Source organism: Vanessa cardui, chromosome 23 (assembly GCF_905220365.1).
Source record: "Vanessa cardui chromosome 23, ilVanCard2.1, whole genome shotgun sequence".
Taxonomy (NCBI): Eukaryota; Metazoa; Arthropoda; class Insecta; order Lepidoptera; family Nymphalidae; genus Vanessa; species Vanessa cardui.
The window spans coordinates 2,824,167-2,851,504 of NC_061145.1; the positions used below are offsets into that span (position 1 = coordinate 2,824,167).

Consider the following 27,338-nt stretch of genomic DNA (forward strand, 5'->3'; position numbering starts at 1 on the left):
GTATTGCAGACAATGAGATGGTGGACTCTTGGGCTAAAAATGCAACAATAAGTAGATCTGAAAATCATAGTGGGTTATATCATTCCGATTTGTTACCTCTAGCGAACTTGCATGTAAAAAACGATTGGCAAAATTTATGGGATTCTTCAAGACTGAGTAAAGGGCGTTACTATGGGAATATACAACCTGTGATACCACGAAAACCATGGTTCTTCCGATTTCGAAAAGGTGGCAAACAAGCCACATCTACCATATGTCGCCTCCTTATAGGTCATGCTTGCACACCGGTCTTTCTCGCTAAAATCAGAGTACGCGATAACTCTCTTTGTGAGTGTGGTTTGGACGATGGGACGGTAGATCATATTTTTTTCAATTGTCCCAAACTGACATTCTCTTTATACGTTCTTCCTCCAGATATACCCCGACCTATCAATTTTCAATCTCTTCTCACTTATTCGCATTCTCCTTTTGTAGTTCATTTAATGAAATATATTTCATTTCATGACTTAAAACTTTAAAATATTTTTTTTTTGTCTTTCCTACTAATATTTTCTATTTCCTACTAAAAACTTATTTCTATATATATATATTTATATGATACCGTTATTGTCGTGTGATGTCTGTGTCGTCATTTTATGTTATCTGTTTTAGGTGTCCTGGAACAAATCCCTGAAATTTTCAAAGCCAAACACCGAACAATTTCCCTGCGTGTTACTTTCATAAAATGTCGTAATTGGCCAAATACGTCTCACAAACAAGAGATCTGAATGCCATTAATAATAAAAATAAAAAATACAGTAAAGAAACACTCATAATTTTAAAAGTTTCTAATGTCTAATCTTAAATAAATTATGTAGTATACTTAGTATCAGTATCGCACCCGTGCGCAGCCGGGACGGATCGCTAGTGTGATCGCTAGCTATCGAATAAAATAAATTATTATAAATTACAGATATTGTACATAAATAAAACTCGATAATTTCAGTGACTATTTTATTCACGGCTACGAGAATTGAATACGGAAGATTTTATAGGCACAGTATTCCATAAGAGCAAGAAACAGCGGGTACGCGACTTTTTTACCAATTTGAGGAGTAAAAAAGTACGCAATAGCACCAGCACCGGCCGTATACCATCCCCAAACCCTGTCATTCTGTTGAGAATAAACACACAATGATACGATATTGCATGCTATCATTAAATTCCCTAAATGTGGATTGTCGTTTCCTGCCAACGCCATCACGAATGGAATCAAACCAGAGACAAGATGTAGGGTACTTATACTTTGGTCGCTACGGTATAAATCTGCCATTAGACAAGGCAGTGCTAAATATCGACTAGCGCTGTAACTGATAACATAGGCTGATCGGAAATCGTTATTAAATCTGCCGCCTGAAATAAAAAAATGTATTCTTTATTATTATACACAGATCCCTGTTATTTTTAACTTTAACACAAGATTGAAACTGTTAGGTGTGCAGACAAACAGTATAACGTTATTGCATGATAATACTAAAATATAACTACATGTAACTTCACGCTTTCTACGGTTTTCTCATATATTTCGCTTGTTAAAAAGCCTTACTTTGAAAATGCAAGAATCCCAATATTCCATGAACAAAAAAATTGGCATGCATCCCCGGGTGTGAATAACTTTTGGCATGTGTACGCCCTAAACTTTGGCCGGCTACACAACATAACACAATGTGTGCAATTGATGTATTAAGATCATCTTCTTCTCCCATAATATGTAATTCATTTAAATAAAATTATAAATACTTATCTAAAAATCTCAAAAAGAATAACGTTATTGACAAAAGGGCTAAGTCATTTTAAAAATACTGGCCATTTTATTACAGGCAATGTAAAAAGTTTCATGAATAGTTGAGATGATTATAAATTATAATGTGATTTTAATTTAATCATTCTTATGCATCATTTACATGGATGAGTTATTATAAATGAATAAAAAATATCGGTAATACAGTACGGTTCATTCAATTTTATTGTTTTATATAAATAACGCATTATTTAACGATAATATAACTTTATAAAATTCAAAAGCAACAAAAAAGCATTTAAAAAAATGTAATATACTACATCATGTGAATCTAAAACTCCAAAATTATTACTATTATTATCATACATGATTTTATATAGGTAGAATATTATAAATTACATTCCAATGAGACACGAGTTTACTTTGTAGTAGGCAACACTAAATTCTAGAATCGAGATCAAAGCATAGACAAATCCAATTCTAAACCAAAGGCTTCCATTTTGCTGCTAAATGCGTAAGAATTTCCAAAAAAATAACGTCTCAAATTCGTGTGTACAAACGTGAATACAAAGTAAATTCTTAAAAACGCAGTGATTAACAGTTGAGGATGGCGGCCAGTGATTCCGGGACGGATGACTCACTCTATCCCATTGCAGTACTAATTGACGAGTTAAAAAATGAAGATGTTCAACTGAGATTGAATTCTATTAAAAAGCTGTCGACAATAGCACTCGCTTTGGGCGTGGAGCGAACCAGATCTGAACTCATCCCGTTCCTGACGGAGACCATATACGATGAAGATGAAGTACTTCTTGCTCTTGCTGAACAACTAGGTAAGCTTTTATCTTCAATTTCAGCGTATTACTATTTATCTCCATTAGTTGACGAATGCTTTGTATGATATGGTACTTAATGCTATTTACTTATTAAATAACTATAAGCACGATATTTTAAAATTATTTGAATTCGTATTTTGTAAAATTAAGAATTTATTTAACAGGAAAAGGTTATGTTACAATTTATTTTTTTAGGAACTATGTCTAAACATTTTTAAAATTCTAATTCAATCTTTAGGACGGTATGTTGTAAACATTAGGTAAATTCCTAATTAATTAATTACATGCTCGAGTGGTTGACTAAATACTATAATAATTTATTGTTATATATAATGTTTTGCAATTGTAAATTTTAAAAATTAGTTCAAATTGTAATTTAATCATTAAGTAATTTTAACGTTAATTCTATTTCCATGGAATTATACTGTATATAGCTGGAGTTATATTAACTTTATTTCTCTTTCAACAGTGTATATAGTTGTAATTGATGATATAAATTAACAAAATAATCTTATTACTATGCTGTAGAGGTTTATACAAGTCTTACTAGATGTGTACTCACTCATGAGATAAGTTACCGCTAAACAATTATTTATAATGTTGTTGTTGTCTTCTAGTTTAGGGGATATATAACCAGTGTAAATGCAGGCACAAGGGACATGACTTTTTTTTATATTATCCGGGTAGGCATACAACTCCTCTCCACCTGATTGTAAATGGAAATGGAGTCCAAACGCGAGGACGACTAGTACGCATGAGCGAACAAGCTAACATAAGGAATTTGTAACATGCTTGATGGCATATTGGCTAGATATGAGGAATTAATATTTCTTACAGCAAATTTTTAAGAGTGGTAGTGAGCAAACACTATAAGGTGGCCCATTTTCCTGTTCTACTTATCACTTAAATTAAACTATGTAATATGTACACTGACTCTTGTACATTACAAATACAAAACATTTTCATTTGTGTATCTTGGAAAGGGCACTTTATTTTGTTGTGTCCTTGAACTCTCAAAAGAGATGTATTTCTAATCTATTTACTGTCTTTGTGAATTTAAAAATCAACTCATTACTCTAAACAAACACAATTAAATGATATGTTAATCAATAATATTACCAATTAACTCGTAAATAAATGATTTTAATTGATAACATAATATGTAACACTGAAACACATCAGCTTAAACTCCATTTATGTATATCATAATACCTTTAACATACATGTATATATTTATACTGCAGATCATATCAGTCACTTATGTTTATTTATATATAATTAATGACTATGCTAGATAATGATTGGCTATGAGATTGACAATGAGTTTATAATGTTGTCCCTTTCAGCCCAAATGTACTAAAAAGTTCAGTTAAATTAATATTGTGCAAGAATAAAAAATAAATATTATAACATCAAATCTAATAATACAAATTTATTAAATAGGCTAAGTAAGACGAAACAGTATGTAGCCTTTTATTCATCTGTTTATCAACAATTTTTCTGTTTATATATGCTAAGTACACATGCAGGTTTCCTCTCATTGTTTTCACTTGATAACAAATAGATAAATTTGTGAGCTCATTCTGATTTAAAACTGCAAGACATAATTCTGTTCTTTTCTGTTTGTCAAAGTATGATTACTGTTTCTAGACATCTGAAGTTTGAAGACGTAGAAGTATAACTAAATATATTATCTGTTTGATTCTCAGGAAACTTCATCAACCTGGTTGGAGGCTGTGAATATGCTCACGTCTTACTGTCACCGCTGGAGTCTCTTGCAACAGTTGAAGAGACAGTTGTGCGTGACAAGGCTGTAGCGTCACTGAGAGCAGTTTCCGCACATCACTCACCACAAGCCCTGGAACAGTACTTTGTGCCATTAGTCCAACGTTTAGCGGGCGGTGATTGGTTTACATCCAGGGCATCAGCATGTGGACTGTTCAGGTATTTTTTTTAATAAGTTAAACTTTCTTTTATAATCTGGTTTTATTTACAAGAACAATGGATAGGTTGTCTTATAATGTACCAATGAAAATGTTTTTCTCACTAAATCAATCTATAATAAATAAAAAAATCAAAACTATGATTTGACTATATATTTGTATTTTATGAAGGTAACGCCGTCTTTACTACATTTCAAACATAGTACATACTAAATTGTTGATATATCATTCTGTTTATAATAAATATCAAACAAAATTAAACAGTTCTTCATTAACATCTTTATTTATAATTAATATAATAGATCATTTTAGGATTTTGACCATATGCATCACCTTAAAGCAAAGTTATTTATTTAATCCAATTTTGTATAGGCTATTCCCCACCACTCATTCTAAGGAGATATCAATGATAGGCAAATGTTTGATACAATAACAAACACTGTAGCAAATGGTATGGCGTTATGGCGTAGTGCAAGCCCATCTGATTAAGTATCACTCAGTCATCAGACTACCTTTACCGTCTTTACGCTAGGGCAGACGTGGTACACGCCCAGGGGTACGCCCCCATTCTGAGAGGGTCCTGACAAATCAACAAATTTTTTCACATGTTTGTGCTCACGTTGACGGCTATGTATATTTTCGCCGTATTGGTAAGCAGTAACTTACATATTCATCAAAGGGCTAGTGATACTCTTCATAATAGAAATAGATATACTACAGCCATAAGGTTGTACAACCAGTCAGATATCTACAAATCTACTAAAAGTACCGTACAATCTATAAACTGAATGAAACTGTACTTAGGCTTGGTTAGAAGCAAATTATTTGTACGTGGCAGTGGCGTTAATAGGGCGGTGCCACCGGCGCCCAGGCACAGGGCCTCAAGCCTGCCTGCCAGCCTCTCGGGAGCGCAAGAATAGACAGACTGGGCAAGACTATTGTTTTTTCGTTTGGCTCTTGTTAAGATTCTACTGAGCCTCTAGAACTCGATTCCAATACAAATGTACTTACATGCTAGTATCATTATTAAAACATATATCGCGCTCATTTTTGGCAGCGCACGAGCGTATTTGTGTTTAGTGTTTATCCTTAATGGGCATAGCATTTGCACTAGTGAACCTGCATTTAAGTTTTAGTGAGTGAGACAATAATATAGGCAAAGGGTCTGCTTAAATAGGGCGCAGTTATAGAAGCTCGCACAGGGCGCAGAAAAGGCTATTTACGGCAAATACCTACCCGCATTCTACCACCACACAGAAATACTTCTGTTAGTTGTGATCTAGCTTTGAAGGGTGATTACTACACTTTCATCTTAGTTCCCATGTGGCACTCGTCGTTATATGGTTGATATTTCTGAAGTTGCCAATGTCTATATATGGTCCATACCATCAGGTGTTCCATTTTTAGTAGTTTAAATAATAATAATAAAACTGAATATTTTTATCACTTGGTGGTAGGGCTTTGTGCTAGCCCGTCTGGGTAGGTACCACCCCCTCATCAGTTATTCTACCGCCAAATAAAAATAAATGAAGGGTGAATGAGTCAGTGTAACTACAGGCACAAGGGACATACCATCTTAGTTCCCAAGGTTGGTGGCACATTGACCATGTAAGGAATAGTTCATATTTCTTACACCGTCATTGTCTATGGGTGATGGTGACCACTTACCATCAGGTGGCCCAAATGCTCGTCCGCCAACCTATAACATAAAATAAAAAATAAAATAAAATAAAATCAAGAATCTGTTGAATCAATCTCATGAACTTCCTTCCACGAGTTCGTCATTCAAAGATCGATTCGTCGATCGACACGGCAGCGACGAATGCCGAACCATTTAAACAGTGAATGACATATAATATTTAAAAGTAAATGAAATTACATGTAATGTCTGTTCAAATGTGTCTAATTTTATTCGTAATAAAACCATAATTCCATGGTGTACAATTTTAGCGTATGCTACCCCCGCGTGTCGGCTCCCGTGAAGGAGGAGCTCAGAGGGAACTTTCGTTCGCTGTGCCAGGACGACACGCCGATGGTCCGCCGCGCCGCCGCCTACAAGCTGGGCGAGTTCGCGCGGGTCGTCGAAGTGGAGTACGTGAAGAGCGACCTCATACCGATGTTCGTTACCCTGGCCCAGGTAACGTCACTTCCCTATAACAGCCTGTGAATTTAAATTCTCAAGCTTTAGATAAATACATTAAGCCGATTTGAGCATTTTTCAGTCGAAATGGCCCAGTATTAAAACGCGTGCATCTTAACCGATGATTGCGGGATCAAACCCTCTATAACAGCCTGTGAATTAAAATCATCAGTGTTTTGAATTCTCAAGCTTTAGATAAGATTCAAATCAATAATTTCCGGATAGAACATTCAGCCGATTTGAGCATTCCTAGTAGTTAGAACGAGAGCATTTTAACTGATGATTGCGGGTTCACACCCAGGCAAGCACCACTGAATATTCATGTGTTTAATTTGTGTATATAATTCATCTCGTGCTCGGCGCTGAAGAAAATGGAGTGAGGAAACCTGCATGTGTCTAATTTCAAAGAAATTCTGCTATATGTATATTCCCCGGCATTGGAACAGCGTGCTGGAATATGTTCCAAACCTTTCAAAGGATGATGATGAAGGAAGGAGAAGGGAGAGGAGGCTTTAGCCTAGTAGTGGGAAATTTACAGGGTGTTGTTTTTGTTTTTTTTTATATAAAACCTTTAGTTTGTTATTTTGATTGTATCTGTTCCTCCTTTTTTTATTTCCATGTTAAATTACTTTCATTATTTTAGGATTAGAGGAGTGAATTTGGGTACTTTGGTCTTCTGGATATATATTTTTTATTAATATACTTATTATGTAGTTATATAGTTTCCTTTCTTGAAAGATTGTTATTAGTCGTCTTGGTGTTCTGGATTTCTAGTCTAGTCTACGGTACTTAGATATATAGTGTGGTGTCTCCTTGGTAGACGCCTTATTTGTCTGTGAAATACGAAGCCTTTTGTGTGACGCGAAATTGCAACCGTTGTATGGATATCGCTAATACCTCATGCGTGGCTTATATAACAGTAACTGGTTTACATAGTCCCAGGCCATCTGACCATGACCATATGGCCATCTGGTCACTGATGTCGCGCTTGCCAATACAGCTGGCTTGGAAAATTTTCCATTGTTTTGTAGTGAAGTTAGCCTCTTCACATAACTCAACTCAATCCAGTGAAATAAACATCTGAAAAGCAAATAGACCATAAACATACATACCATTATTTAACTCGAAATGAAACTGCTGTTTATGCTACTGTAATTTGGCTCCACAGAAAACAATGTCTTATAATACAAAAATAACAAATGCTTTTAAAAGATGTAAAGGAGTATCTTTTTAAATATATTTTATTATCATTCCTTCCATAGAACTATTCACACAGGTGTGCCTTGTTAAATTAGTTAATTGTTTATAAAATAAACTTAAGAAATAATATCTTATATGTATTTTTTGCTGACTGTTGATATTAGTCACGTCACGCACACTAATATATCTTTTAAGCGCGAACTTCACTCATTCATATTAATACACGCCGAAAATAATTCACTCCAGTGGCGTAGCTATCGTAGGGCCAGGTGGTGCAGTGCACCAGGGCCCCTGAGTTCAGAGGGCCCTCTTAACTAAACCTTAAGCTGCTAAAGCTAGGAAATCACGACCATGCGCACAAGACTTCTTATTTTGTATCTATAATTTTAAAGGGTAATTATTAGTTAAAGAGGGATGGGAAACGGGGTGAGGGCCTCAATCTTTTTCTATGCACCGGGGCCCTTTATCACCTAGCTAGGCCACTGATTCACTCTCCACGTTGGAGTAGCGTGCCTTCGTGAGTGATTACATTTATGTTTCTATTTCTATTCTAGGACGAGCAAGATTCAGTGCGCCTCCTGGCAGCGGAGGCCTGCGCCGCCGTGGCCGCTCTGCTGCCGCCCGAGGATATGGAGCAACTCGTCATGCCAACCGTCCGCCTGCGCGCTGAGGACGCCTCCTGGAGGGTGCGCTACATGGTTGCTGAAAAGTAAGTCGAATCAAGTACATATATTTCAGTTTAAAACCTAGACCAAATATTTTAACCACTTATTGCTCCTGGAGGGTGCGCTACATGGTTGCTGAGAAGTAAGCCGTCTTAAGCGCATATATTTTAATATAAAACCGAGATCAAATATTTTAACCGCTTACTTGCCCCTGGAGGGTGCGCTACATGGTTGCTGAAAAGTAAACCGTCTTAAGTCCATATATTTCAGTTTAAAACCTAGATCAAATATTTTATCTTCTTTTTTGCATTATACCGTTCTCGTTGTGGTTCATTCCGTTGTTTCCATTGAGTATGATATGATTTATAAACAAAGCGCCAGTGAACTTGGAATTAATTGATTGTAATGTCTGCTTTCTCGGCTTTAGCACCATACTGCTCTTGTTGTGGTTCATTTATTCATCCCGGTTGTTTGATATGCAGTATGATATGATTTATAAACAAAGAGCTAATGAACTTGGAATTAATTGATTGTCTTTTGACAGATTTGTTGAGCTCCAGCAAGCTGTAGGCAGTGAACTGGCTCGTACCGACCTCGCACAAATATTCCAAGCACTCCTTAAGGACACTGAAGCTGAAGTACGAGCCGCGGCCGCTGAGAAAGTAAGTTGAAGTTTGACTAAAACTATGTTGGAGTTATAAAAAGTGGTATAAAATTATTTAAATATAATAATTTCTTTTCAGGTTAAAGACTTCTGTATGAATCTAGACAAGGCACACCAGGAACAAATCATTATGACTATGATTCTGCCACAGATTAAAGACTTGGTCTGCGACCTCAACCAGCATGTGAAATCCGCTCTCGCTTCCATCATAATGGGTCTTAGCCCTATCGTCGGCAGGCAGAACACTATTGAGCACCTTTTACCGTTATTCCTGACGCAATTGAAAGATGAATGTCCGGAGGTCAGGCTTAACATAATTTCAAACCTAGAATGTGTAAATGAGGTCATTGGTATTCAGCAATTAGTCCAATCACTTCTACCGGCAATCGTTGAACTCGCCGAGGACACAAAATGGCGCGTCCGTCTTGCCATAATTGAACATATGCCATTGTTGGCTGGACAACTCGGCCAGGAATTCTTCGATGAAAAGCTAACCGGTCTATGTATGTCCTGGCTGATTGACCACGTCTATGCTATCCGTGAAGCAGCTACATTAAACTTAAAGAAATTAGTCGAACAGTATGGAGCAGCCTGGGCTGAAACGAATGTGATACCAAAAGTACTGGCTATGTCGCGTGAACAAAACTATTTACACAGGATGACATATCTGTTTTGCATCAATGTACTCTCGGAAGTTTGTGGGAAGGATATAACTACGAGAGTACTTCTGCCGACTGTCTTATCTATGGCTGATGACAATGTTGCCAACGTTAGGTTCAATGTTGCCAAGACTCTACAAAAAATGGCGCCATACTTAGACCCCGCCGTGATCCAGCCGCAAGTGAAACCGGTTTTGGAGAAGTTGAACGTGGATCCTGATGTTGATGTTAAATATTTCGCTTCAGAAGCGATCGCTGGAATCGCCGGTTAATTTATATTAATCATTACAACTTTTCTATTTTGTATTTATTCCAACAAAGATCGTTATACGAAGCCCTATACCAACTCGTCAAGTTTCATTCCAGTGTTGAAAATCAATAGAGAACACTTCAGGCGGCATTTAATTTGCACACTTTGAAATTGTAAACAAATTTAATATAGATAATAAAAACCATTCTTGTTTTATTTATAATGACTCTGCCCTTCTGTTATATATCTAAGTTGGTTTGGTACTTCTATTTTTTTTATCACTAATCAAAGACATCGAGATTATGCCATAGACAATTTACCGCATTCACGTAATTTGACATATGACACAACTGAAACAGTAAATGTAATCCATAAGACCTAAAGACTGAAAGGAAAGGTGGAAGTTGCTTAGTCTAAAAATGATGCGTTTTCTTTCAAATGACAAATCAATCAATGTTTGGCTAAACACCACCTCAACAGCTATAGAGACTATAGTTCTATCGTAGAGTAAAACTTATTTGTTGCAAGAAAATAATTCAATCTCAACAGAAAAATGTTCTTGGCTCAAATAAATGCATTTTCATCTATATCCGTAGTACAGTAAAAATACATATCGAAAACCGGGTTTTATTTTACTGGCATGTACTAAATGTATAACATTTTACCTTGGATATGAGAATCAATAACCTTCACAAGTATTTCAAAAGTTTTATCTCTTTTATTACTTAACGCTTAAAATTTTGCAAGATTTATTCACCAAGGCAAGTTCTTCGAATTTAAATTACTAATAATATGTATTGAAGAGAAAAGGGTAAATGTCGTATTGGTTGGAAGTCAGAGAACTGTTTGCACCCAACATTTGCACTCCAATATGCCATGCGTAGTTGATTGCTCTCATTTGAGTTTGGGGCCATAATCTAATTCATTCAGGAAAATATCATTTTCACAATGCTGAATGTCACTGATATAAATTGCTAGATATTGTGTAACATTATGAATTGACAAAATATAACCCAACTATATAGTATGGCTCCTTATCAAACAATTTCCTCCTAGTTTCCAAACCTCATTTGTAAGCTATGGATCAAGGTTTAATATTTTATGAAAAAAAAAAAACGAATAATTTAACTTCTATACTTTTTATTTCCATAAAACAACAATGTCCTAATTCACTTATTCATTGAAGATAGAATTTAAAGAGTGAACGAGGAGAACTCGACGTGGAATGTAACACGTTGTTACGGGGCTATATGAATTTATTATTGCTATTTACATAAATAACATTCTGTCACAAATTGTTACGAATTCAGAGATATCACACATGGACGTGTATTACGAATGATGTTATTACAATATAATTTTATAGATTAAATACATTTCCTTTGAACACACCTTCAACAATTTGTGCACGAAAACAACAGATAAATATCATGTGTCGGAGAAGCACCAGCGTTATAACAAAAATACATTTATTATTCAATTCGTCCAGCAAAAATCACTACTTCAGAAGAAAATATATACACGAGACGGCAACATTTCCTTTCACGTAGCAACACCGTTATATGGCTGTATTATAAACATTTATTTATTTTTCTCTAATTATTATAAAGCAACACGATTGTTATAATTTTGTAACTTGATTGTAATACATGTAATACACATTATTAATAAACTATTAACAACTTACTAGTAAACAGTATAATATCTTACAATTTACCGCGGACCGACATCCCAGCCGAGCGAAGAGGTAATAATAATAATAAATAAAAAAAAAAAACTATAAATATAATCTCCGCTATAATTAAAATCGTTGTACAGTTAATTCACTCAGAATTTACTTTCATAAAAGCAACACTATTGATGAAATAAGGTAAAATTAGAATCAGTGTTGTCATAACATATTTGCTATATTCCCTTAGAAATACAATGTAGGATGTTTATTACAAAAAAACATATCTTATATAAGGAATTAATGATATAGGCTACAATCATTAACATCCCCTACTTTTTTCGAGGCGAATATTCTTCGATATAGTATGACAACACTGAATATTAAAATAATAAAGTTTCTGGCTAGCGTGTCGGGCCGCGCATGCGTGGGGCGGGCTTAGTGGCGCGAGTCTCTGGGATAGAACTCTGCGAGGATGGAAGCCGGGATACGTTTGAGCATCTCCTTGGGGAAGATACGGAGAAGCTGCCAGCCGATGTCCAGGGACTCGAAGACTGTACGGTTCTCGTAGTTGCTCTGGAGGAATATTGATATGATATGAACATTTGTAACATACACTATTAAATAGGCTATTTGACTGGTTTTTAAAATCCATTTTATATTATTTAGTAGAAGTTAAGGAACCCAGTAAAAGTTTTGTTTTTTATTTCTAGTACATATTTGCCGAAAAATATCGTATAAAAAAATCTATATTTAAATAGCGCGCAAAAACGCTACTTGGACAATATGGCGCTGCTATGGTCTCCGTGCATCACTTATTTTAATCTAAGGTACATATAGTAGAGAAGCAAAGTTTACAAGAAAGTGACTTCATCATAAGCCCGGCCAATCAGGAGCGTTTTGTGTCACGTGACAAACGTTTGAAAAAATGCATTTTTATTTAAGGATTTTTGAATAAATTACGTATTATTTTCAACTTTCGTTAGTAAATAACCATTTTTAAACTGTAAATATACACTGATTACAATAATTCACTATTTATCTTTGGCATTGTCAAATAGCCTATTATAAGAGGAATAGCTAGTTCGTATAAGTCACCTGGGTGATGAAGTTCTTCTCGAACTTGGTAAGGAACTCGAGGTAAAGCAAGTCGTCGGGCGTCAGCGCTTCCTCACCGACCACGGCTTTCATGGCTTGCACGTCCTTACCGATAGCGTAGCAGGCGTACTGCGGAGCAACACGAAAATATTATGTCATATAATATACATGTCACCGTAACATTACAAAATCCGTTTTATTACAATCTGACGAGACGTATTGTAATCTGTTGAAATATTGTGAACTGCGAAATATGATTGCAAATTAACGTATCATTTTTCGCTATATTGTAATCTATGGAAGTTAAACTGTCAGATTACAATCTGTCCCTCTAAATAAATAATAATCATAAACATTTATTGAGCAAATTACACTACTTTCACACAACATGAAAAACGAAACAACATAACATAACAAAATATCACTTATCCAAAAATACATCAAACAAAAAAAAAACTTAAAATACAACAGAACAAGTTTTGAGAGTAAAAAATTAATAATTAAAATAATATTAAACAATAAGTAGTGTGCAGCAGTGTTATTTAGCCGAAAGGAGATCCACTCAGTGAAAAATAGAAACAGCATTGCTTCTACACTGATTTTCAGTGGTCTCCTAAATTCACAATAATCAATGCTCACACTAATAAATAGTTTAATTAGTTTTGTTGGAATACTGAGAATTATTTAGAAATAAATACAACAGTAAAGATTCATGTTAAACAATAAGTAGTGTGCAGCAGTGTTATTTAGCCGAAAGGAGATCCACTCAGTGAAAAATAGAAACATAATTGCTTCTACATTGATTTTCAGTGGTCTCCTAAATTCACAATAATCAATGTTCACACAAATAATTAGTGTAATTAGTTTTGTTGGAATACTGAGAATTATTAAGAAATAAATACAATAGTAAAGATTCATGCTTACCAGTTGGTTGGACACGTCGGAATGGTCCTTGCGGGTCATGCCCTCGCCGATGGCGGACTTCATCAGACGCGACAGGGAAGGCAGCACGTTGACTGGTGGGTAGATTTGTCTGTTGTGGAGCTGACGGTCTACGTAGATCTATGGGAATAAATTTAATGATTAAACATAGTAAAGTAACAGCCTGTACATTTCCCACTGCTGAGATAAGGCCTCCTCTTCCATTAAGGAGAGGGTTTGGAACATATTCCACCACGCTGTTCCAATGCGGGTTGGTGGAATGCACATGTGGCGGAATTTCAATGAAATTGGACACATGCAGGTTTCCTCACGATGTTTTCCTTCACCGCCGAGCACGAGATGAATTATAAACACAAATTAAGCACATGAATCAGCGGTGCTTGCCTGGGTTTGAACCCGCAACCATCGGTTAAGATGCACGCGTTCTAACCACTGGGCCATCTCGACTCATTAAACATAGTCAAAATCAAAATAAACTTCATTCAAGTAGGCTTTACAAGCACTTTTGAATCGTCATTTTACAATTAAGTGAAGCTACCACCGGTTCAAAGTAGATTGGAAACTCAGTAGTTACTCTTTTTTAACATTTAAAAAATACAACGTCATGTTAATTGAATACAATTATTTAAATTAATATATCCTGCTTGGAAGTCAACAGGTCGTAATAAGATTTTTTTTACAGCCTTATAATAAATATGACGTCATATTCTCACCTGTCCCTCAGTAATATAACCCGTCAAGTCAGGAATTGGATGGGTGATGTCGTCGTTAGGCATAGTCAGAATAGGGATCTGTGTGATGGATCCGTTACGGCCCTCGACACGTCCGGCACGCTCGTAGATGGTGGCCAAATCCGTGTACATGTAACCTTTGGTGACAAAAAATATATTATATATTGAACATTTCAAAAATTCGTAAATCTTTTATGGCATAATAGGCTATTTCATTGTTTCTTAACCTGTGGTCCGCGGACCCTTGGGGGTCCGCGAGTATAGGTATGGGGGTCCGTAGTCTCATCTATGGACCATTTAATAATAACAAATAAATGTAACTAAAAGTCTCTCGTAATCGCTACGCTTTTAGCATGGCGAACGTGCGCCAGCGACGGTGTCCGAGACTGAAGTGAAGTCCGAAATGTGCGTGCAGGCTATAACTCTCCCCGCACCGCCCGCGCCTGACACTAGCGCCGAGTAATCATTTGTGTTGTGTGCTTGCGCCTGCATTGTTTTGTTTTGTGTTGTGTTGCGTTGGAGACGTTACGTTACGTTTTTAAAGTGATTGTGACTATTTGTGACAATGAAACGCTGGTTAAAATCAAATGATTCCGCTTCAGACGAAGCAAATGAAAAATCTTCGACTTCAAAGGTTAAACGTCGAAAGTTTTGCAACGAATACTTAGCTTTCGGTTTCACAAGTACCAATTTAAACGGCGAAGAAAGACCTCAGTGCGTCATATGCTACGAAGTTTTGTCGAATGAGTCAATGAAACCGGCCAAACTCCGACGTCATTTAGAAACAAAACACCAAGATCTTCGTGAGAAATCTAAATCCTTTTTCCAAATTAAAGCTTCGGAATTAGAGCGAAGCAAAAAAACAATGATGAAGACTGCTACTGGGACCAATAACGAAAATGCTGTATTAGCGTCTTACCAAGTATCCTTGTTAGTTGCAAAAAGTGGTAAGCCTCACACCATCGCCGAAGAATTAATATTACCGTGCGCTAAAATTATGGTTTCTGCTATGTTGGGAGACAAAGCTTCCAAGGAATTGGACATAATATCGTTATCAAACAGTACAGTGAAGAGTAGAATTGATGAAATGTCAGGAAATGTTAAAGAGCAGTTGATTTTGAACGTTAAAGCGAGCACATTTTATGCTTTGCAATTAGATGAGAGCACAGATATTAGCAATGATGCAAACTTGCTTGCATATGTTCGTTACGAACACAACGACGGTATAAATGAGGATTTATTATTCTGTATGCCTCTGCCTTCGCATACTACAGGTGAAGCTATTTTTGAAGTATTGAACAAATTTATGTCCACTCATGAAATACCGTGGGATAAATGTGTGGCGGTTAGTACCGATGGTGCTCGAGCTATGACCGGTACACGAATAGGACTTCAGGCGCGCGTAAAGAAGATGAATCCATCTATTGTCTGGCATCATTGCTGCATTCATAGAGAGGCATTAGCTGCTAAAAATATGCCAGAAAAATTAAAAACAGTGTTAGATGACATAGTGCAGGTAGTGAATTTTATTAAAGCGAGGCCTCTAAATTCCCGTATTTTCGGAATGATTTGTGAAGAAATGGGAAGCATTCACAAGCAGTTGTTATTGCATGCTGAAGTACGTTGGTTATCTCGTGGCAAAGTTGTGTCACGTGTTTTTGAGCTGAGAGATGAGATAAGAATATTCTTTTTGAAAAATTCTGTAGGCGGAGCTAATAAACATGCTGATAAATTTAATGACTTTGGATGGCTCTCAATGGCAGCATATTTAGCTGATATCTTTAATGCCCTTAACGAGCTGAACTTGGGTCTGCAAGGGAGAGATAACAACATCTTCCAAGTTGAAGATAAAATAGAAACGATGCTAAAAAAGATTGACCTTTGGACTAATCGTACAATTAAACAAAACTATAATCACTTTCCTACACTGGCAGCGTTTTTGGAATCCTCTGGTGAAGCAACGTTGTCAACACAAGTACAAGACGAAATGATTAAACACCTCCGCACGTTGAGGTCTTCGTTTCGGAATTATTTTCCAGTACCCGACAAAAATAAAACTTGGATAGTAGACCCTTTCAACACAGACGTTACTGATATCATTGGCTTGACAACGGTACAGGAAAATCAATTAATCGAAATATCCTGTGATTCAGCTTTGAAACGAACTTTCAAGGAATTCTCTTTGTCAAGTTTTTGGTTGAATGTAAAAAAAGATTATAAGGAAATATCAGAAGAAGCACTGAAACATTTGCTGCTTTTCTCAACCACATACCTCTGTGAAAAGGCATTCTCTGCTCTGGTATATACTAAAAATAAATACAGAAACAGATTGCATGTGGAATCCGATTTGAGATTACAACTTAATAGCAACATCAACCCAAACATCACTAACTTAGTTGCAAAAAAGCAGCACCAACCTTCACACTAACGTTTTTGTATAACTAAGTACTTTTCTTAATATATATATAGTAGATACTAAAATAAATGTTCAGAAAATTATTAATGTTTTTTTTTATTATTAAGGGGTCCTTGAAATTGTGCTTGATTGCCCAGGGGTCCGTGAACTGTAAAAGGTTAAGAAGCGCTGGGCTATTTGAATGCTTTTTTAAAATCCATTTTATATTATTAGGTAGAGGTTAAATAACCCAGTAAAAGTTGTTTTTTTTATTTCTAGTACATATTTGCCGAAAAATATCATATTAATTCCATATTTAAATAACGCGCCAAAACGATACTTGGACAATATGGCGCTGCAATGGGGTCGGTGACGTCACTTTGCTATATTTTAATCTGTGGTACATATAGTAGAAAAGCAAGGTTTACAAGAAAGTGACTTCATCATAAGCCCGGCCAATCAGGAACGTTTTGTGTCACGTGATAAACGTTTGAAAAAATGCATTTTTATTTATTGATTTTTGAATAAATTCAGTATTATACCTCAGTTATTATATTCAGTAATATACACTGATTACAATAATTCACAATTTATTTTTCGCATTGTCAAATAGCCTACTTTGGCAAAAAAATTAACCAAGCTGTTAGCGGGTGTAGTACATGGGGAGCCTTACCTGGGAAACCTCTACGTCCGGGCACCTCCTCACGAGCGGCAGACACCTCACGCAGAGCCTCCGCGTACGAAGACATGTCAGTCAGGATTACCAGTACGTGTTTCTGTAGACGGACAACACCGGGTTAAGCGAAGCCTTGGACAAAGTGACTAAGAGCTATTTATCGATTATTTTGTAAGAGGTGAGGGGACCATCCAGGTCCGGGCTAAATCAAACTTTAAATTATTCAACATTTCACATAAATCGCTGATCACTGTATAAAACGAAAACATGGAATATTTTGACATACATTTATATAAACTTATCTTTTTATTTTGTAGTGGTGAAAAAAGCTTTATCAAAAGTATAACACCTCGCCTCATTGCCTCCTGGGCTGGTTCGTTTTTTGTCCAGAGGATCGGAATTGCGATTCAACGGGGAAATGCTGCTAGTATTCTTATTTAATGTTAATAATTCTTATGTTAAAAAAAGGAAATCTTTTCTATAAACAAAATCGGAAATCACTAAGTGCCTCCACAGTTGTATGTTCAGGAATCACAATAGACTTAATAGTCGAATAGCATATAATACACAATGTCATGTGTCAACATAAATAGCAATATCACTAGCTATTAACTGATATTTATCGGCTTTCTATTAACAAGCTATGTTATTGAAGAGTGTTTGTACACTTTCACTAATCTGTAAACTTATTATTTACAACAAATGCCTTGCCAACTTCCTTGGTGGTAGGGCTTTGTGCAAGCCTGTCTGGGTAGGTACCACCCACTCATCAGTTATTCTACCGCCAAATAATACTACTCAGCATTGTTGCGTTCCGGTTTGAAGGGTGAGTGAGCCAGTGTAACTACACGCACAAGGGACATAACATCTTAGTTCCCAAGGTTGGTGGCCGCATTGACGATGTAAGGAATAGTTAATATTTCTTACAGCGTCATTGTCTATGGGTGATGGTGACCACTTGTCATCAGGTGGCCCATATGCTCGTCTGCCAACCTACACCATAAAAAACTCACTAACAGTAGCTCCCAACTGGCATATTAAACAAAAACATTTTTAACGACACTACTCAACAACAACAGCTGAGATATTCTCGACTCACCTCACACTGGTAGGCCAAGAACTCGGCGGCCGTGAGGGCCAGACGCGGGGTGATGATTCTCTCGATGGTGGGGTCGTTGGCCAAGTTCAAGAACAGGCACACGTTCTCCATGGAACCGTTCTCCTCAAAGTCCTGCTTGAAGAACCTGGCCGTCTCCATGTTGACACCCATAGCGGCGAACACGATGGCGAAGTTGTCCTCGTGGTCGTCCAAGACTGATTTACCGGGAACCTAAGGGATATACAATAATAATAATATATGAGACAATCATCATCCTCCTGCCCGAATATCACGACGTATTTACACATATTTAGATAATGGCATTTATGATAAACACTCATGACAGCTTATATAATACCGTCAAGGGCGGTTAGATGGAACTAATAAGTATTATTACCATATCGAGATCATACATTTGATAAGGCATCTAATCATATATTCAAAATTTTCGGGTTACACTAGGTGTGTATATTAGATACACTAGGTGTGTATATTAGGTATATTTTTGAATACTGATCATATTCAAATAGCATCATCGTTATAATAAAAAAGCGTTGACTTAGTATTTTGTGATTTCTAGATATATATGTCATATTTCTATGTAGGTATGTCATATCATTATCATCCTCCTGTCCTTTACCCAATTTTATTTGGGGTCGGCGCAGCATATCTTCTCCTTCCATACTTCTCTGTCAGACGTCATCTCACAAGTAACATTCTTTCTAACCATATCGTCTTTCACACAGTCCATCCATCGTTTTCTCGGTCGTCCTCTACGTCTACATCCATCCACATCCATGCTCAAGGCCTTCCTCACAATGTGTTCCTCATTCCTCCGCATTACATGCCCATACCATGATAGCCGATAATAATATATGAGACAATATCACATACATTACTCTGATCCCAATGTAAGTAGCTAAGCACATGTGTTATGGAAAATCAAGAGTAACGACGGTACCACAAACACCCAGACCCAAGAATAGAAAACTAATGGTAATCTACATCGACTCGACCGGGAATCGAACCCGGGACCTCGGACTGGCGTACCCATGAAAACCACACTATTCGCCCACGAAGGTCGTCAAAGAATATTTTATCGTTATCTAATTACGGAGAGAAGAGAAGTTAACTAAATATATATTATAGTGTTATTTTAAATTGAATACAAATGATGATCAATATTGACAAAATATACTATATGTCACACACTGTCAAAATGTCGGACGATTATCGTCAATTGTAATTTATTGATAAAAAAAATTAATAACTTCTAAGTTCATTTAAATTTACTTACTGTATTTTTATTTATTAATACTTTCTAGACCAAATATGTTTGAAAGAGAAGACAATTTCAAAAAGGTTTAAATTTTAATTTCATTTTCGGACAAAAAAAGGTGTTTATTTTGCCAAAATATATTTTTTGTTGCTTTTTATAAGGATATACAACATTGAGTACTATTTTAAAAACCGTAGAATACCCTATTGTTGGTAAAATGAGTGAGCCTTCAATGAGGACTCAACTCATGATTTGAAGATGCTGCAACCTCTGCTACAGCTGTGGTACTGATGTACTCTCTCGACAACCAAGATGATTCTGGCTTTGGAACTATCTTGTCAAATGGTTGGGTTAGTTAGGTTAGGTTATAATTTTTTTTACGAACCTTGACAAGACCGGCCTGTCTACAGATCTGCGCGGCGATTTCGTTGTGAGGCAAACCGGCCGCAGAGAAGATAGGGATCTTCTGACCACGAGCGATGGAGTTCATCACGTCGATAGCGGAGATACCTGCAGTCAGATAATGGTTATAGAGTGCTGTGTAATTTGAGTCAGTTAAGGTAAAATAACGGTTGACCAAAATCAAAAGAGGTTCACCAATAATAATATCAATTATATGTTTCGTAGATAATATATTATTGTATATGCACTAGAAGTAAGGATAAGCTTATAACGCCAAGTTTCCGACTCCGCAAAGTCAATAAATCTTTCTTGGGGCAAGGTTTCTATAATAAAATTCCACAGACATTTTTAACTTTGCCGTCTCGTAAATTCAAATCGTTTATAAAAAATACATTGGTGAAAAAGGCGTATTATTCGATACAAGATTTTGTAGATGATAAAAAAGCGTGGAATTAATACCTGTTGACTTCCAGGCAGGATATATTAATTTAATAATTGTATTAACTAACATGACTGTATTTTTCTAAATGTTGAAAAAGAGTAACTACTGAGTTTCTTGCCGGTTCATCTCGGTAGAATCTACTTTCCGAACCGGTGGTAGCTTCACTTAATTGTTAAATGACGATTCAAAAGTGCTTGTAAAAGCCCTCTTGAATAAAGTATACTTTGATTTTGATTTATAAAAACAAGATCAGAAACAAAAATTGTTTCAATCAATCAATCAATAAAAACTTTTAAAAACAAGCGTTTGTGCTAAGTACTGAACTATACATTATACAGGTATTATTGATTGTATTGTCTCCTTAACTAAGTGTTGACAACAAACAGCTGAATAAAGATAAATAAAGAGAAAATAAGTAGGAATGTATCAAAATGTACTTTCCAGATGACTAAAATATTTAGTTAATTTTAAACAAGATTAATTTACAATTTAAAATGAAAACATTACAGTGTTGTATTCTAAAATTAAATTATAATAATAAATAAAAATAAATAAAATATTTCATCAAAACAAAACAAAATAAAATTTAAGTTAATTATACTGCAATAAATAAAAAAAAAACTGATAAAGACACAATATTAATTGCATTGTTATATTACATAAAAAAATTACACAAATATTCAATAATGTATTACTTATATTCTTTTTTTATATATAAGTCAGTTAACTTACCAGTCTGAATCATTTCCTCGGGGTAGATACGCGACCATGGGTTGATGGGTTGACCCTGGATATCCAAGAAGTCCTCAGCGAGGATTGGGGGTCCCTTGTCGATTGGTTTACCGGAACCGTTGAACACACGACCTGATTGGATTTATTACATGTTAAGTAGATGGTTCTATCTTATTAATTAATGCTTGAAAAATTTGGTATATTAAACAATATTTTGACTATATTTTGGGAAGGCATCAAACAAAGGGGAGATTGTAAATGGTTAACATAAGACATTGCAAGGCCTTATCCACTCCTACTACTTCCTTAAACATTAAATATGAAAAATACCAAAACTTATTGGCCCAAAATGCCCCAAATAAATTAAGTAATTACTGATATTCCTATTTAATTCCCTCAATTCTATTTAAGCCAAGATCGATCCTGCGATTTTTTACAATGAGGCGGCTTGTAAACCACTCAGCTATTAACGCTTAAATTATCTATGATTTTATCTCTCTCGTGCTTTTATAATACAGACTCTCTCTCTCCCCCTCTCTCTCTTTATTCGAACCAAAGCAATAGTGTATACATGATACACATCTGCATAGAGCCTTACATACAACATAGGCAGAGCTTATAATTTTTTTCCAACAAATTTAGAAATAATAATTTCATAATATGATTTTAATTAATTATTTTCATTAATAGTAATAAATAAATAGGAATAAAAAATACCAAAATCATTTTATTCATAAATAATTGATAAAGTTAAATTATGTTTGACAATATAAAATCTTATTTCTCTAATTCTGTAACATGTTGCGTAAATACAACTTTAGTTTTAACTATCTACATGTTTATCTTCGAATATCGTACCATAGTAGATAGTAACAATTTAAAGGTAAATTATTATTTCTAAAATATTACGTTTTACTTTTAGCATTCATGGATCAGAGATTTCTTTGGTCATAATCGATTTTTATCCATAATATTTTGTAGGAAAGGTTTTTACAAAACGAAAATTCTTAAAACTTCTTTCTTAATATCAAATAGTATTTTTTTTATTGGTATAGGTAGGCGGACGAGCACATGGGCCACTTGATGGAAAGTGGTCACTATCACCCATAGACAATGACGCTGTAAGAAATACTAACTATTCCTTACATCGTCAATGTACCACCAACCTTGGGAACTAAGATGTTATGTCCATTGTACCTGTAGTTACACTGGCTCGCTCACCCTTCAAACTGGAACACAACAATACTGAGTACTGTTATTTGGCGGTAGAATAATTGATGAGTGGGTGGTACCTACCCAGATGGGCTTGCACAAAGCCCTACCACCAAGTAAATACCAACAAGTATAGTATGTACAATAGTAATTTATATGAAATGCATACAGTGTTAATAAGTGTCAATAAGACTTACCCAACATGTCTTCGGATACGGGTGTGCGCAAGATGTCTCCCGTGAACTCGCAGAGCGTGTTCTTGGCGTCGATACCCGATGTACCTTCGAATACCTGGACAACGGCCTTGGTGCCGCTGACTTCCAGCACCTAATCATTATAGACATTGTTAAGTAACATACATAACAGCTTCTAGCCATTCTTTGTGAATCCATACACAATGATTTTATTTTTCATAATCGAACATATAGAGGTTACAGATAGACTGAGTAACATTTGAAATAATAACATAAGGTATATAAGAACACCAACACTTCACATCTCCAAAATCATATAGTTGTTCATTGAAATATTTTTCCAACCGAGCATTTGCAAGTCGTTAACATTAGACCCTAGAAGACCTACTTTCCATTACCAATGCATCAACCTTGGAAATTATTTTATGTCTCTTGTGAGTTACGATGAAATGAACTTATGTCGGATCAATAAAAGTTACCAGATTTAATTTAATTAAATGTAGTATGTGTGGGCATTGAGAGGTTTAAGACTATTGGTCTTAAGCAACATCAGCTAGTCTTAAAAAAAACAGACATCATTACATACTAATTATAACTAAAACTATGCTCTCATTATGCCTATCATGATTGTAGCTTCACAATTTAATATTTACATAAGTAAATTGTGAATATAATTAAATTTAATCTCAATAATACATTTTATTTTATTGTACAATCCTTAAATACTTTAAATGCAGGATAATGAAAAACCATAACTGTTACTAACTCTATAGTTTCGTCATAATCAGATAATATTTAAACTGTTGTGTATGTTTAAGATAAGCATAGATGAGCCAGTGGTTTGAATGAAGACATCTTAATCAATGACCTCAAATTGGAATAAGCCTGGAATCTTATAATCCATATTCTAATATGAAATGGATATTTCTTTCAAATATTAATTCCAATTTAAATTTCCATTATAAATTGGAATTCATATTTATTTTTCAATACAATTTCCCATTTATATTCCAATATGAAGATATCTTGGATATTAGATCAATAATTAATAAATTTCAAAGAGCATATATTTTTTTATAAAAACATTCTACAAAGTGTCTTATTTGATTGTACTGTAACATTAATAATCTCTTTTTAATAAAGTTTAAAGAAAATATTTGATAGCCTAATATTGTATCCCTTGTAAAGTACCAAACAAATCTTTTGGAAAATTATGCTAGAGTTAATTCGTACTTTCTGAAAAATATCATTTTTGGTGCTTATAATTTTCTTCCTGCAATTGACAATTATACATGAACACTACTTTAGAATAGTAATACTGAATAATTCTTTAGAATAGTTTCAATCAAATTCCATTAAATCAAAAAGGTATATATATATTTTTTTTTTCATTATGACAGGTGATATATCAAAGATACAATATCTGAAATATTTTTTATCACATCATGTGTCAGTGACAGGATTTTTATCCTCAATTGTTTGAATGACAATGATTTCTTTAACAAAAAATAAAAACTTTGAATATAAAGGCTCTTTCACATTTAGTTACAAGTTAAATATTAATCATGGATATTCCTATTCTCCTCATCCTATTAAAATGAATCAGGATAAATACACACAATAGCAGCCTGTAAATTTCCCACTGCTGGGCTAAGGCCTCGTCTCCCTTTGAGGAGAAGGTTTAGAACACATACCACCACAATGTTTCAATGTGGGTTGGTGGTAATACACATATTAAAATAAAAATGTTGCAATTACCTGACCAGACCGTAGGGTGCCATCAGCGAGTCTGAGCTGTACAATCTCAGAGAATTTGGGGAATTTCACCTCGTCTAAGATAACAAGGGGTCCATTTACACCCGACACCGTCTTGTAAGCTGTACGACAAAACAAAGTTTAATAACATAATCTTAATCATAACCGTTGCTAATAAATAGTTATAAGAGACCAGTATGTGTATATTAGTTTTCTTACAATTTCTGCGAAAGTTACCACCTATAGATGTTAAAATATTGACATATGTATTCTTAAGTAATTTGAAAGAAGTTAATTAGTGTACTTTTATATGATATTAGGTTAAAATAGTTCTGATTTTTTAAAATAAATGTGACATTTTATAAATTTCTTACTTCATTGTGATATAATAACTATGTACTATGATAGAAAATTTGGGAAACTATACAGTTAATTAATACATTACTAGATTGTAGTACCAAAACTAAATGTCAAATTTAAATGATAATACTATTTAAATATTTTATTTTATAAGTAAACATTTTATCTATGTATAGTTTTTTTTATAAGTAATTTATAGTACTTAAATGAATATTTGCTAAAACCCAAATTCTTGATATGCATATGTCTTCTATGTTTAAAAAAGGAATTCCATTTATTTTTATAACCAGCCATTACTTACATACATCTTATAGAAAAATAAAAATAATTTCGAAGTTACTACTTAACAGCTGACCAAAGTCATGTGATTCCAATAAGACACTTAAATCAATATAAAAAAAAATTACTATATTTTTTTATATAACATTCTTGAATCGGTTTTAAAGCCCTACTTTTAAGTAGGTACGTATGATTTACTTTGATTTTTAGATAATTCTCAAGGCCGTGTCTCTATACATCTAGGGCGTTTGTCGCAATATTAGATGTTTTCACAATTAAATGAAAATTATACTACGAAAACGATGAGGATGACTTCGATCAAGATATAAAGTTCCACTTTATACCAATTAACTTCTTTCAAATTACTAATGGCAAAGATTTCAAATAGGTTTCATGATAGCTTCTATGGGGGAAATTTTATCAAAATTGATCAAGATTGATTTATTCCTATGGAAATCATATATAGACGTATATTTTTTTGGAAAAAAGTCAAAAACAAAACATAATAGAAGAACTTAATGGCAAAATCGATAATTTGACATCGCTGACTTGCCAAGTAATAAGAGCTATATACGTACAATATCGTATTAAAATATTATAAAACTTACTCAGACGGGGCTGGGATATGAAGTCACGGGATACCACCAGGGCATGTTCCTTATTTGCCTGGGTAGCTGAAAGACTTTTAGCCATGTTTCAGTTTTCCTTTGGCAGGCCGCTCAATAAAACACCAAACTGCGCTGCCTCCTCGCCCGAAAACTGACGAATAGATGTTTTGTCTATGCCACTTCACGTGCTGTCACGTGACCTATCACAAGATAAAAGTTGCCATTATATACAAGATCTTACCAATAATTATAAGCATAAATATGAATTGTGTTATAATTCACACTTCGGCAATATTAAATACAATAAATAGTATAAAAGAAAAATCTTTCTTGAGCTTAAAATGTTCTTCAATAATTTTAGTATCATAAGTATTACATTTCAACTACGAAAACAATTATGTAAGCATAGTTTTAGTCGATTGATGGTATTAGTTAAAATAAAAGAAATAATTTAAGCTATTTTTGACTACTAGTACAATACTAGTACTACTAGTTTTAGAAATTATTAAGACACTTGAAGTAGGTAATTTGTTTATATTTTTTTGTATTGTAAAATCGAAATAAGAAAAGAGTGTGTTCGTGCAATTCACACAAGGAAAATGTGAAATTAAATAATATTTGTTTTTATTTTAAGCTTATGACATGACATTTGCTCCTTTCTACTAAATAAAAAAGTACTACTTCAAAAAATATGTTACTATTTTACCTTGTTTTTGTATGCAAGTAAAACAAGTATAAGCTAACTTAAAATCAACACTTAAACGGTATGTTTTAAAAATTTGTCTTTGATATCGTATATTTCAATTTTTTAACTTTTTTTCTGGGAAAACAAGCTATAATGGCAACAATTTAAGCTAAACGTAATATGGCCACCGAACATTTTTCTTAATGGTATTAATTTTTAATCTGTTGAAATTTCAAAATGATATTGTACCGCGTAAATTTGAAATTATCGTAAACTTCTGCTCTAAAGAAATAACAAAATAAACCAGATATAAATTCGAAATACATTGTATTTTAATTTGTTTATATTATAGTTACATTGTATTGTATCAATTATTTTTTTATTATTCTGCGTAGTATAATAGTAGATGAAAATGCATCAAATTATATAAGTTTGATGTTTTCATTTATTTTATATATTCTGCGAATATATATCGCATTTACTATCTACTTATCAAAAATAAGTTTCAACTGTCTTCAGTGATTTTAAAACTATACACTTCGCGTAAATGTTTATTAAAACATCAAGACATAATATTATTAAACTTTTTGTCGTATACTTATAAAGTAATACTTTTAAATATTTAGAATATTGATTTTAATTT

General features: G+C 34.4%; 3 protein-coding genes across 3 annotated transcripts; 1 reads left to right on the top strand and 2 right to left on the bottom strand.

The window, feature by feature from the left end:
* Positions 1-994: 994 nt before the first annotated feature.
* LOC124539758 lies at positions 995-1,828 on the bottom strand. The gene is made up of 2 exons (XM_047117103.1): positions 1,586-1,828; positions 995-1,392 (listed from the first exon to the last, which is right to left on the bottom strand). Exons 1-2 carry the CDS (start codon positions 1,743-1,745, stop codon positions 1,004-1,006), a joined length of 549 nt encoding a protein of 182 aa, XP_046973059.1. The 5' UTR covers positions 1,746-1,828; the 3' UTR covers positions 995-1,003.
* A 394-nt stretch (positions 1,829-2,222) lies between these two features.
* On the top strand, positions 2,223-10,342 carry LOC124539756 (serine/threonine-protein phosphatase PP2A 65 kDa regulatory subunit). The gene is made up of 6 exons (XM_047117101.1): positions 2,223-2,613; positions 4,326-4,560; positions 6,510-6,696; positions 8,454-8,608; positions 9,109-9,226; positions 9,308-10,342. Exons 1-6 carry the CDS (start codon positions 2,388-2,390, stop codon positions 10,157-10,159), a joined length of 1,773 nt encoding a protein of 590 aa, XP_046973057.1. The 5' UTR covers positions 2,223-2,387; the 3' UTR covers positions 10,160-10,342.
* Positions 10,343-11,260: 918 nt separating this feature from the next.
* Positions 11,261-26,217, bottom strand: LOC124539757 (V-type proton ATPase subunit B). The gene is made up of 11 exons (XM_047117102.1): positions 26,011-26,217; positions 24,767-24,885; positions 23,012-23,141; positions 21,603-21,734; positions 20,412-20,536; positions 18,748-18,978; positions 17,646-17,748; positions 14,560-14,714; positions 13,829-13,966; positions 12,905-13,033; positions 11,261-12,382 (listed from the first exon to the last, which is right to left on the bottom strand). The coding sequence occupies exons 1-11, from the start codon at positions 26,093-26,095 to the stop codon at positions 12,245-12,247; spliced, it is 1,485 nt and encodes a 494-aa protein (XP_046973058.1). The 5' UTR covers positions 26,096-26,217; the 3' UTR covers positions 11,261-12,244.
* Positions 26,218-27,338: the final 1,121 nt, after the last annotated feature.